This window comes from Diceros bicornis, chromosome 34 (assembly GCF_020826845.1).
Source record: "Diceros bicornis minor isolate mBicDic1 chromosome 34, mDicBic1.mat.cur, whole genome shotgun sequence".
Taxonomy (NCBI): Eukaryota; Metazoa; Chordata; class Mammalia; order Perissodactyla; family Rhinocerotidae; genus Diceros; species Diceros bicornis.
The window spans coordinates 17,704,360-17,717,866 of record NC_080773.1 but is presented as its reverse complement, the minus strand read 5'-3'; the positions used below and the strand labels follow the sequence as shown (position 1 = coordinate 17,717,866).

At 53.7% G+C, this 13,507-nt stretch overlaps 1 protein-coding gene across 1 annotated transcript; it reads left to right on the top strand.

The window, feature by feature from the left end:
* The first annotated feature begins 387 nt into the window (after positions 1 to 387).
* LOC131397579 (CD177 antigen-like) lies at positions 388 to 8,206 on the top strand. Its single transcript, XM_058530691.1, is given in 10 exon segments — positions 388 to 461; positions 536 to 679; positions 947 to 1,132; positions 1,402 to 1,521; positions 1,714 to 1,830; positions 5,929 to 6,093; positions 6,797 to 6,982; positions 6,985 to 7,089; positions 7,092 to 7,253; positions 8,115 to 8,206. Coding segments are annotated over 10 exon segments (1,329 nt in total). The 5' UTR covers positions 388 to 409.
* The last annotated feature ends 5,301 nt before the right edge of the window (positions 8,207 to 13,507 follow it).

The following is a 13,507-nucleotide window of genomic DNA, read 5'->3' as shown; positions in this document are numbered from 1 at the left end:
GACCAACCTAGCTGGGCTCATGAGGAAAGAGCTGGACCAGTAGGACCTGTGGGTCAAGATGCCTCAGTCTCTAACTTTTGAGGGAGTTGAAGACCTGGACTCCTGGGTCTGAAGGAGGAGGGGCTGGGGGCCTGGACCCCTGGGTCTGAGGGAGGAGGGGCCAGGCCTGGACTCTTGGGTCTGAAGGAGGAGAGGCTGGAGCCTGGACTCCTGGATCTGAGGGAGGTGTCAGGAGCCAGAGTTCTAGGCATATAAGGCTTTGAAATTCAGAGGGTGGGCCCAGGCCTCCTCTGGCAAGGCCCTCCCCTCCCCACCCCCTTCCTGGGCTGCCTTGAATGGGATGAGATATAAAAGGTCTTGGTTTCCTGGGAGAAAAAGCAGGAAGGAGAGAGTTCCAGCTGCCCTCATCATGAGCCCTGCCCTCCTACTGATCCTCCAGGGCATCACCCTCGTACTGCCAGGTGAGTGAGGACCCCAACCTGGGAGGGGTTTCCCGGGAGGATGGACTGAGATGGATTTGCTCTTCTCATCTCAGGAGTGCAGGCCCTGACCTGTCAGTCAGGGAGAGGTCAGGCTGTGAAGGATGTATCGGACATGCCGCTCCATTGGACAGTGACTAACCAGCAAACCTGTGAGGACGGCTGGGGTTGCCAGGACACAATGATACTCACTGTGAATGGTGAGAAGGGCCCCGTAGCCCCAAGCCCGACTCCCACCCTCTCCTGTGCAGAGACATCCCTCCCCCTGCCCAGTCCTACCTGCATTCTGTCTGGGAACTCAGAAGACCCCTGCCCTCCTACAGGGAGCTGTCCCCTCCCCAGCAGGGGCACAGTCCGGTATCCAGTCACCGCTTCTCCAGTCTCTCACCCCAGGCCACGATGGAGACCCTCCCTCCAGGACCTGGAGTCCTGACCCCACCTTGGCCTCCCTGACTCTCTTGGTCCAGGACCCCAAGTGTATCTGGTGATCAGCAAGGGCTGCACCCCGGAGGCAGATCAGGAGGCCCGCGTCACCCAGCACAGTGCAGGCCCGGGCGTCTCCATCGTCTCCTACACCCATGTGTGCCGGGACAGGGACTTATGCAATGATGTCTCCAACACAGTCCCTCTCTGGGACTCCCCTCCTCCAACAGGTGCCTGAGGGAGGAGGGAGAGGAGGAAAAGGGGAAAGGGGTGTGGGGAGGAGGGGAGCAACAGGGTTGAGGGGATTGAGGTGAGCCCAGAGGGACTGTCCCTAATTCCCCCCACCCTGGGCCTGCATGACAGGAGCCCAAGGAGGGCATGTCTGGGGGAGACAGGGGAGGTTGATTTCTGGGGCAAGCAAAAGGGGGGTCAGAGAGAAGCCACCTGATCTGAAGGCAGAGCCCTCTCATCCTCCCTCCCCCTCTCTCTCACCTCCCAGCCCTAGGGTCCCTGCGGTGCCCAGTCTGCTTGTCCACAGAAGGCTGTCAGTCTGCAGCAGAGCTGCCCTGCCCTGAGGGGAGCACGCATTGCTACAATGGGATTCTCCTTATCAGGGGAGGTGAGCTGGGACAGCAGGGTCCCTGTGGGGCACTGAACGGGGTGGTCTGAGGACCAAGATCTGGGTCTCTGTGGAGGGAGGCCTGGGACAAGAGGAGGGTGGGCCTGGCTTCCCAGAGCTGCACCTCCCCCTGAAGCTTGGATGGTCTCAGTGGCAGCGTCTCCCTCTCTCGTTCTCTCCTCCTTTCCACAGAGGACGTCTCCACCAACCTGAGAGTCCAGGGGTGCACATCCCAAGCAGGTTGCAACCTGCTTAATAACGCTGAAAATATTGGGGCTCTGACTGTGAGCGAGAACTGCGATCTTAAAGGTGAGTCCCCCGTGTGGAAGACGAGACTGTGCCCTGCACTTCAGCCTTGGGGCACAGTGCCCCTTGTGAAAGTTGGACATCCAAACACATCCCACCAAGCCAGCACCCACAAGTCATTCAGAAGTTTATTACTCACTCAGGGTGTGCAAAGGGAGAGATTCTCCTGGAAGGTGCTTCGGTGGGGGTGCCAGTAAGAGCTGTGCAGCCACAGGGGAGACAAAGGGTGCGCCGTCCTGGGAACAGGTAAACAGGGCCAGAGCCCACCAGTAGGTGTTTTAATTGATGCCAGGCCAGGCTGACTAGGTCATGGTGGCCTGTCCAGGTGGGAGGGGAACCGGAGAGCAGAGAGGAAGTTCAGAGGGGCAGAGAGGGCGGATGCTTTGCATTCCACTTTCCCCACTGGGTGTGGAAGTAAGGGCAGGAGTGCCTGCTGGTTTTCACCCTGGGAGGGACTCAGTGCTTCCAATTCCATAGCTCCACACCCCTGACCTTGAGTCACCCTGGGTCTCCCACTTCCCCTCGACCACCCCACCCCTCTCTCACCCACCCCCACCCATGGTCCTGGAGCACCCAGCAGGCCTGCTGCCTAGGAAAGAAGACCAGAGAACACTGAGGGTGCTCCAGGTGTGACAGGGCAAGCAGGAGCCAAATGGGGACACTGGGAGCATCCCCATTTCCCCATGGAAACCACACACGGGGCTGACTGAGAGGGGCCTGGAGTGTCTCAATGAGAAGGGCCACCATGCGCAGGGAGATGGGAAGGGACCTCGGAGAGTGAGGAAAGGGCCATCCCTGTCTGAGCCTCAGTTTCCTCATCTCTCTACGGCACACTGAACCCTAAAGCTTCAAGAGAGAGTTGAGTGAGTTCAGCACACATTCCTCTTTGTGCGTGGATCCCTCTGGCTGGACCGGGAGCCTGAGGACAGGGCCCGATGTCACTGACACCGAGGTTTCCAGCCTTGGGCAGCACAAGGGCAGGCTCGGGTTGGGTGCCCGGGATTTGTTTGCTGAAGTGAGTTCACGCAGGATTCCAAGGTCTCCCATGGGGACCCCAGGGGACTCAGACCCCGCCCCTGCCCTAAGGGCCTCCAGGACCAGGAAGAGAGACATCACGGAGCAGAGGGAACAGGGCTGTGGGGGAGGGCTCTGGGGTCTCAGAGGAGGGAAGATATTGATGTCCTGGTGGGTGGGTGTCAAGGAGGGCACACCGAGGAGGTGACTGTGAGCGGTGTCTTCCGGATGAGTTGCGGTTTATTTGTAGAAGAGGAAAAGGACACGAGCAGGCAGAGGGAACAGCGTGTGCAAAGGCCTGGAGGTGGGTGAGCCTGCTGTTGTCAAGAAGGCTTCCTGGGCTCTGCCTGAGACGGCTGATGAGGAGGATGGGCTACAGCCGGGACTGGGGGTGATTACAGGTTTTCCAGGTAGATGAGGGGGGTGTGGGCCATGAAGGGAGAGCCACTCCAGGCAGAAGGAACAGCTGGGGCAAGGCCACGGAGGCAGCAAACGACCTGGCGTGTCTGGGGAATGGATATTGGTGGGGACGGGAGAGGTGGGGGGGGCTGGTGATGTCCCCGCAAAGCCAGACTGAGGGCTTGGCCTTTCTCCTGAGGGCAGGGGAGCCCTGGCCGGGGGCTGAGCAGGGAGGGTCAGAGTCTCAGTCTCTCCTTCTGATTAAGGCTGGTTTAATTGTCTGTCCCTCCTCTCTGGGACCAGGCAACATTCGTAATCCAGAAAGCGTTTCAGAAACAAATCAGATGCAACACATGCCACACACACACACTCACACACACTCACACAACACACACACACTCACACAACACACACCACCCATGCCACATACACACCACACATCCATACCACACACACGTCTCCTTACAGCTCACATGCTCCACACACACCCCAACCCTATACACCACACACAACCCACAGACCACACACCACACACACCATATATCACATGCAAACAACACACAGACACACAGAACACACACCATGCCACACCGCACAACCAACACATACCACGTACGTCTCACACACACTGTATCACTGCATACACACACCACATTTCACATCACATAACATGCACGCACACGCTACACACACCATACAAACATACCATAAACATATCACACACCCAATACAACCCCGTATCCCCACCACGCACTCTATACCCCCACACACATACCATACACACATACTACACGAACCACTCATGTACCACATAAAACACAGGTTTTATACCACAAATAAATATTCCTAACATATATCCACATTCTGTTAGCTTTTGACATTGGAGTCAGATCTTGGAGGGTGTGTTTGGCTTCCCTGGTTCAGTTCAGTTCAGCAGTTTAGCAAGAATTTCCTGAGCATCAGCGAGACTAGGCATCAGAAGCTGGGAACCACAAGAGGTCAGGGAATAAGGGGGGGAGAGAAGCGCGTTCCCGGTGACAGAACAGCTCCTGCGAAGGCATGGGGGCGGGAGAAGGCTGGGAGCAAGAGCACACACTGCCCAGGATGGGCCATGGCAGGAGCCCAGGCTGAGGAAGAACCAAAGGGCTGGAGCATGAACAGACTTGACTGCCCCCTAAGCAATTGTGTGGTGGTCCCAGTGAGAGTCATGGGTCGACAGTCAGGAGAGCACGGCAGTTAAGATCTTAATGTCCGATTCAGAGAGATGTGGGCTCCTGTCTGGGCTCTGCCGCTGAACCAGCTTTTGAGGATCACCACATCTTTGAGCCCCTTTCACCCATTTCAGGAAGGAGGCGGTGAATGCAGACAGTCAGGAGCAGGGGAGCATATGCAAAGGCCCTGGGGTGAGCATATGCTTGCTGTGTGTTGAAGGAGGAGCCTGGAGGCCAATGTGACTACAGCAGTGTATTAAGGGAGAGCAGAGTAGAACCTGTAGACGGAGGGGGAGAGGGAGGCCAGATCACGTAGAGCCGGCGGGGCAAATTTAAGGACTTAGAATTGTATGCTGAGTGGGATGGGGACCTACTGGAGTCTTCTGAGCAGAGGAATGACATGAATCCACTAAACTTTATGGGGATCCTTTTGGCTGCTGGGTGGAGAATAGAGTGAGGGGGAGATGGGAGTCGGGGAGGGGACCCCCAGGGAGACTCAGGAGGAAGCAGGTGAGACCCAAGGGCGTCCTGGAAGCAGTAGAGCTGGTGAGATGTGGTCAGGTTCTGGAGGGATTTTGCAGCTTAAGCCAACAGGATTTCCTGATGGGTGCAACACGGGCGTAAGAGAAAGGGGATTGTCAAGAATGACTTGAGCAACTGCTGAAAGGAGCTGCCATTGACCAAGGCGGGGAAGATGGGTGGGGAGAGCGGGGGCCAGGCTGGGAGGAGGCAGCAGGAGCCGCGATTTTGTCATCTGTGAAGCGGGACATGAGTGGTCCTCCTTTGTGGGGGCTGCTGTGAAGGTTACCCGTGTCTGTGGATGCTACGTGGTCAGCCCAGGAGTTTCTGCCTCAAGGGACACGTCACTGCTGATCCTGTGATGGCCTTCAGAGAAGGTCTGGGCTCACGATTTTCACACTAGACTCCTGAGGGCCACAGGGGCCGAGGAAGCCAAGAACGGTCACCGATCCCTGTCTTCCCCACCATCTAAAATGATCCAGACACAGTAAACCCCTTGGGAGGCATCAGTGGGCTAATCCAAGGAAAGCAACATCACAGCCAGGCTCATAGTAAATAATCAGTGCATGCCAGGTATTTGAGTCTTTTTGTTTAGATCATGTCGTTTCTCAGTGAAAAGAAATATATGATGTCACGCCACCCTCCTCATTATCCAGATGAGGACCTTGAGGCCCAGAGAGGGAAGCAGAGATTGGCTCAGGCTGAGGAAGAGCCCTCCGTCTCTCTCCCTCCCAAAGGGAGGAGCAGCCTTCCTCTTGGTGTTGAGAGAGGCCCCTGCAGGTATTTGAGCAAAAACACGGTAAAAAGAGGAGATGGGGCTGACTTCCCAGGTCCCTTCTAAATCTGAGATTGAGGGACACTGTGGCCAGGTCACCTGGAGTGTGACTCAAGAATGTGATCACCTTCCCAATCTTGGGACCTGGAAGGACAGACATGGCTGGTTCCCTGGCTTACCCAGACCCTGGTAATTCCTTCTCCCCAGCTCCTCTGACCTGTCAACGGGGGGTCATGTTGAGGACACAGCAAAACGCGGCTCAGACCCCCACCGAATGGACCGGGATTGGTTACCAGACGTGTGATGTCGCGGAGATCTGTCAGGAGACGCTTCTGCTCATAGACGTAGGTGCGTGGTCTGCGCAAGAGGGTAAGGCCCCGGCCCTGGGTCCTGGGCCTCCCTGCCCTGGATTCTGTCCCTGAATTTCCTGCCTGGTTCCCTTCACACCTGGAGTTCTAAACCCAACTCTTCTTCTTTCTGTGCCTTGGTTTCCCCTTCTGTAAACTGGGGGCAATTAAGGTACCTACCTTGCTAGGTGGTCGTGAGGATATACTCGATAGCCCGTGCAAAGGGTTCAGAACAGAGCTGGCATAGAGGGACCCAACGACTTATTTCGAGGTTTACTGAGCATCTGCTGTGTGCCAGGCACCGTGGATCCCATTGTGTCTGCCTTCGTGCAGGTTTACGCGTGAGGGGTGAAACAGAAAAAAACCAACAAGAAAGAGCAAGATATGAGTGTGGAGATAAGTGCTATGGAGAGAAATTCCAAAGAGAAAGATAGTGAGGGGAGGGTTGCAACGTGAAAATGAGTGCTCTGGGGAGGCTCTGCGAAGAACTTGATGTTGGCGCAAGAACTGAGGGGTGGCAGTGCTGGGGGAGGACCCAGCCTCTGGCCCCAGCCTTCGCCTACATTCAAGGTGACCTGTGCTCTTGTTAGTACTCAGGAAACCTGTGCTCACCCTCTGCCTTTTGAGCATCAGGGAACCACTGCCTCCTGCCTCCCTCGGAGCCTCCCCTCCCTCAGCCCAGCTCTCACTCTCTCACCCCTCAGGACCCAGATCACTCATAGTGGGGAGCAAAGGCTGCAGTGAGTACAGGACACCGGATTCCGGAACTGTCACCGTCTACTCGCAGCCCCCCGGAATGCTCGTCGCCTCCTATGCCCGGTTCTGCTCCTCCGATGGGTGCAACAGAGCTGACAGCAGCAGTGTCCTGTTGGACGCCCTGCCTCGTCCAGGTGTGGACTCCAGCGTGCTCGGTGGGACCAGGGACATGGACAGATGGGGTCTCAGAGACAAGAGCCTCTGGGGCTCAAGGAGGGTGGCTGCAGCGAGGAGCAGAGCTGTACCCCCAACCTTCTCTCTGCTCCCCAGCTCCCTCTGTCCCAGGAGACCTGCAGTGTCCTGTCTGTGTGAATTTGTTTGGATCCTGCTCACAAAACTCTGAAGTTGTGACCTGCCCTAAGGGCACCACTCGTTGTTACCAAGGCTCCCTTAATCTCAGGGGAGGTGAGTGCTGAGGGTAGCAAGGGTGAAGGGGTTAGGGGCCTGGATTCACTGGTCCTGAGGTTGGAGGGTGCTTGAGGCCCTGACTCATGAGTTTGTGGGTAGAGAGAGCCGGGGACCCAGCTGTCTAGGTCTACGGGAAGAGGGGACTAAGAGGCTGATTTCCTGGTCTGAGGGGGGAGAGGGCGCATCTGGGATTTCTGGGTCTTAGGAATTTAGTGTGCTGTGCTTTGAGTCCTCTCTAACCTAGCCTTCACTCTCTAGGTGGGCTGTTCTCCTCACTGAGCCTTCAGGGATGCATGGCCAAACCTTCCAGATATTTGTTGAATGGTGACCGCAATATTGGGGTCTTCTCTGTGACTGAGTATGCGAATGAGAATTAGCCTCTTCTTCAAGATGGAGCCCACCCTACCTCCTACGTGGCTTTGGTGGTGGGGCTGGGGCTATCTCTAGCCCTTTGGTGTGGGGTGCCCTCCCTGCTGACCCCATTTCTGCTTGATTCTTAGCCCTTGCTGACCCCCTAAAGCCAACCTTCCCCCTGATCTCATAGCCGAACACCGAATTATTTTTCCATTCTCTCCTTGAGTTACCATCCACACACACCCACAGACACTTGGTGACCTGATGAGAACATATGGAAGGGCCTGGAGCAGCTGAACTTGCCCTGTGGGAGAGTAGACATTCAAGCAGTGGCCACATGTGTCTGATAATAAATACATAGTGCTTTATCCCAGTGCTGGGCTTTCTCTATTTGAGGGGAGGGCAGGACACCCAGAAATCTGGCACAGGGGAGGAGAGGAATCTGTGAGAGATGCCCCATCTCAGGCCCGTCCTTCGCTGGTCTGGAGCACGTCTCCATTCCAGCCTCGGTGGCAGCAGAGCCTTCAGGGTGCTGCAGACAGAGGTATCCGGGCATCAACATCACCTGGGAGGTGAAGGTGCCCTTCCACCAATGAGGCTTCTAATTAGCATTTGGAGACCCAGCACAAACAGAAGGTCGTCCCATGTGAATAACTGACGCAAAGGTTTCTGTGAAGTAGAGAACCAAGAGGGTTTTCACAGTCTTCTGAGGCTGATATCATTGGGTCTGTCATCTTCCAGGCCTGAAAGACTGAGAAGAAGTTATTACCATTCTAGAATCTGGAGTGGGTGGATGGGAGAGGTCTTTAGAGGGCTGACCGGAGCTCTGATCTCAGGCTGAATAATCTGTCCACCCCCCAGTGACACTATAGGGAGGGAGCTGGAGAATTCATACCCCAACCTCCCTCCATGTCCTCCCTCTGGTCTCCTATTGGAGATCCCCAGTGCCTGAACCCGGATGGAAGCCAGGAGGTCCCAGTAACACAGTTCTCATAGTTCTGCCACCCACAGTGCAGAGCACGGGGGAGAAGGGGAGAGAGTGAATCTGGAGAAGGAAACAGAAAGTGTCCAGCAGGGTCCACCCTTTTCCTCCTCAGCAACGACCCTTTTCCTTTGTCCAGATGAAAATCAGTGTCCTCAATATTGAAGGCACACAATTCCCATCTGTTACTTAATCATAGGAACATGGTGTGCTAATGACAATGAGTCAGACTCCCACAGTGTTAGACAACTAGTTCTTCATACACCACAGTGAGAGGAGGATGGAGGAGAAACTCCCATAAACAAAGCTGCGAGTGTCCTGGATGTGTAGCTGGTGGTCATCAGAGCCGCCTTCTTCCACCACCCATTCCACAGTCAGTACCACTTGCCAACACCCAGTTAAACGACTGTGGTTGACAGAAATCTTCATTCTGATGGGAAGGGAGTGTTCCATGGTCTTGTCTTTATGGAGTTTCTGCAGTTTTCCACTGAGCAATGACTCTGATCAATAAAATATGAAAATGTACCCTCGACACGTTGCCTGGCTTCCAAATAGAGTCATCCTTGACCAGCAGCCCAACCTCCCTCTGGCCGTCAGCTCCCCTCTGGCCATTAGCAAAGTGATCCTCTTCTCTGCCTGTTGTTTCAGCAGCATGAGGAGCACAAGATGGCTAGGGGGCAGTCATGGCTTCCAATTGATTAGAATATGATGGGCTTCCTCACCCACACCAACTCCAAGGTCACAGAGAGCAAAAGCACCAATCCTTTAAGTGAGTTGTGAGGTGTACTGCTGGGACGGGGCACTCTCTATCATCCCCTTGTTCAGTGGACCCCCGCATTCTGGCTATGGGGGAAGTGACATGATAGACTGGCCACTGGTTTAAGACATACAGCATTTTCTGTTGGATGGCAGGGTACCGACTCTCACCTGGTGCCCTTATAAGCCATCATGGGCCATTCCACATCCCAAAAGGCCAACTGTCTCTGTGTCGTGGGGCTCCGGAAAGATCAGTGAGCTCCATGGGTGTGAGCTCATTGCCGCACTTCCTTTGCTTTAAAATGTATCCCCTCATTGGAAACCATACTTCATGGGATACCATAGCAGTAGAAAACACGTTTCCTAGGTGTCACAAGGCAATGTAGACAGAAGCATCGAGTACAAGGAGGGCAAATCAGAGACCATGGTTTCTCTCCATCCCTGTGAGGTAAAGCTCAATCTCTTCCATGATGGGGCATACCCTGTGTAGTCCTACTGTCAAATGACGCTGTAACAGATTACCGTTGGCTTCTACCTCTGTAGCTTTGAGCACTGAGTACAGTCAACAGCCAGGTCAGCCTTGGGGAGAACGAGCCCATTTGTTGTAACCATGCAGAGCCTCCACCCCTGCCCACATGCCCACTTTGCACATGGCCCAGTGAGCAAGCCCTGATGGGGAAAGAAGCTACCTGACACTGTCCACTATATACTAACAGCCTCCTCCTTGGTGCACGCATCTGGTGGGATTTGTGTGGGACGTCCCCACACGAATTCGGTGCCATCCCCAGAGGACCAGGAACATATCCTCCCTGTCTTAATTTTATTCTTTTATTCATTCCAAGTCTTTGATCAGGTAGCTCACCATGGATTCCTGCCAAAGTGGGCCTAAGGACACCCGTCCGTCCCACAAGGTGGACCCCTGAGCTTTCGCCACCTGAAGGATTTCCCTACGTCACTCCTTCAGGGCCATATATACAGAGTGCTAATGCAGCAGCCATCCTCTTCTGCCTGGTGCCATTCACCATGCACATCCATCCATAAACCTGGTCTGTGCTTTCTCTCCTCTGTAAACAGATCACAGGGAATTCCCTTCAGCCCATAGTGTGGGTGGAGGAAGACGCAGGAGGAGCAGGTGCCATGGGCATCTAGCCGCCTGCTGGGACGTTCCCCTGTGCCCTCCATTCCTGCTTGATCTGATGCCATACACACCTTTTCAATAGATGACGGATGCTGCTGTGCACGCCCAATGTCATGGTTTGATAGCTGAGACAGCACCCAGTTTGTGATGTGCAGTTAAGCTCACAGAGCCCTTGATGTCCAGTCGTCAAGTATTGAGATTTCACTGGGACCCAATAAGAAGCCAGGGATGCTTTCCAAATGGAGGATAGTTATTTGCAGAAGGAGACATACCTTTGCTCCAAAACCCTGAGGTTCTGTACTGTGGTTATCCCATGGTCTCTTTATGTCACAAAAATTTTCAATGACATTTGGCCTGTTGGGTCATATGGACTAAAGTTCATGGGAGCTTAGTTTCCAGCATGAACTTTCATCAGAGTCCTCTCTTGCTCTAGGATCCACTCAAAACTGGCAACTTATGGGTTCCGTCACAAATGAGTAGGAGTAGTGTATCAAAATGTGTTACATTCCCGCCATAAATCCTAAGGGAACTATCTCTTTGGATTAAGGCAGCCACACAAGGTGTAGCAAATTGTCCCTCAGTTTAGAAGGAATATTGGGACATGCCCCAGACCTACACGCCCCTAGGATTTACACCAGTGTGATGGAGGGCTGGATGTTGCACGGTTTATCTCCCACCCTCTGGCATACAGATGTCTTATTCCTGAATCGTCAAGGATTCTTGCTACTTCCTGTTCACTGTGTCTGATTAAATAACATAAATTCATCAATGACATGGACCAGTGTGGGGTTCTGTGGAAAATCAGATGACCAAGGTCCCTCTGGACTTAGGAGAGAGCAGAAGAGCTGACCAAGTTCACAGGTGAGTCTGCGTGCTCAGTGTTACCCTTGGCCAGTCCAGGATCCTCTTTTCCAGCATTTTCCATCAGCATCTTCTGTCTCAGAGGTGAGTCACCACAGAGCTCTCGATGTCCCCTCCTCTGTGTGTTTCTTATTGCCTTCCCAGGGGATATGGTAAGGAGGGGACTGAGGAGCCTGCACACGACAGACTCATTCCAGCTTCCCCATGTGCCCCAAATTGGGACTCTATTTGTCTCCAACATGTCAGAGCAGGTCTAGCACTGACTCCAGATGTTAACTCACTACCAGCAGACTAGTAATGATGTTCCCAGATGCTTCAGCGAACACCTTATAGCCTACATGCCATGAGAAAGAATCGGCCCCATCAAGCCTTCCTCTTGGTCCTATTTGGTCTCACACCCTTGGAATCTCTATCAGTCAGGGTACAGGCAGGAGTCAGAAACCGCGTACTAACTTTAACAGGTACCTTTAATATAAAGAACAGGTACATTTACTATAAAGAACCATTAACCAGTAATGGAGGATTGGAGTTAACAGGGGTTTGTTACTACAGGGAGAAGAGAACTCTAAAGAAGAAGGGAATAGCAGACACAGGGAGCAACTTCTAACACTACCTAGACCTGGAGAGAAGCCCTTCCTCCTGCAGTGTCCCTCTGGTGCCCTCTTCTGACAAAGCCCAGAGTTGTGCCAGGAGGAGGATGAAAGATGCCTGCATGATCCAGCAGGGCGGTAGGGGGTGGATGTGGAGCAGAGAGGCAATAAATGGATCACTGGCACAGAATCTGTTCACACCCATGTTCTGGGACTCCTGCCAGGGCAGGTTGGTGAGGTCCTGTAACTCACTCTCAGTGCATGGTGTACTTGTCCCAGACGAGGTCCTGGCTCCACTGGGCCCTGTTGAACCTCACTCTTGTGGTCAGGAGGAGAACAAGCATTTCCTTGTGAGGGGATGGCCTCAGGAGCATGATTGGCATGCTTTATGCAGGGAAGGTTGGTTTCCTCAGATGAGAGTGGGGGATGTCTTCACTGGCAGTCACGTGCAGCAGATTTCGTCTGCCCCAGGTCTCCATTCCATGTCTGAGAGTCATACTCCCTTCTCCACTGGTGTCTTCACCTTAGCACAGCCTGGCTGGGTGGAACGCTTACCTGGAAGTGCAACTCTGCCACCTTTTCTCTCAGGCTCTGGGCTTGGTCCTCAGACATATCTGCCCTGTGGGTACAGAAGACAAGGGACACACAAACTCAAATCTAAAAAACCTACAGACATACAGCTTCTGTCATACAGAATGGTGACAACTAGAAAGCTCTCCTGCTAATGATGAACAAGAAATGACAAGTATTCTGAATGCCTTAGTAAGACACATGTGCTCCAAAGGGTGGAAGTGGATGCCTGCTAATACTGAATACAGAAGACAATGACATCAGTGTTGACAATGACATCACTGACAGGGTCTGGTCTAATAATCAACAATTTAAACAAATGTGAGAGTACCACAGGCTGTGGGGCCATCCACATCTGGGACCATGGAGCGACCTGCTCCATCTATGAACGTGTTAGGGCTCCAGTAGTCTGGGGCATGCTGGGCACACCCTCCAGAGGAAAACACAAGTCCTTTCACCTATACCACCTTCCAACCCACATGAGAAGCATGAAAGGTGCTTTGTGGAGCCTCTGGCAGGACCCAATGAGAGAGTTCCATGAAAACTCCGAGAGTTCTCAGCAAGGCCATGCCTTCGGCAGCAATAGAAAAATAGCTCCCGGCCTGTTTCTAGGCCTCAGGAGAGACAGAGTGTCTGAACATGGGAAGTGAAGTGACAAGGGAGCCAGAACTCCTCATCATGACCTCGGTTGTATCATACCAAGCAACATAAGGTCAGGTGGGGAGAGCAGATGCCTTGTAAATGAAAGTCGTATGTCCTGGATCAGAGGAGGACAGGTGCCCCAACAGTCATGGCACCTACCACTCCTCACTGACACCTGTCACACAGCTCTCACCTGTGGACTCATGGGCAGTTCACTCTGACTATTCAACAAAGGAGGAAAAGGCTCCACACTCTCCAACTTCATTCTGCCCTCTATCCCCACCCCAATATTTGCCCTCCCTTGCCTGTCGCCAGGCTCCTATTCAGGCTTCCTCACATACAAATCCCCTGGGAACAT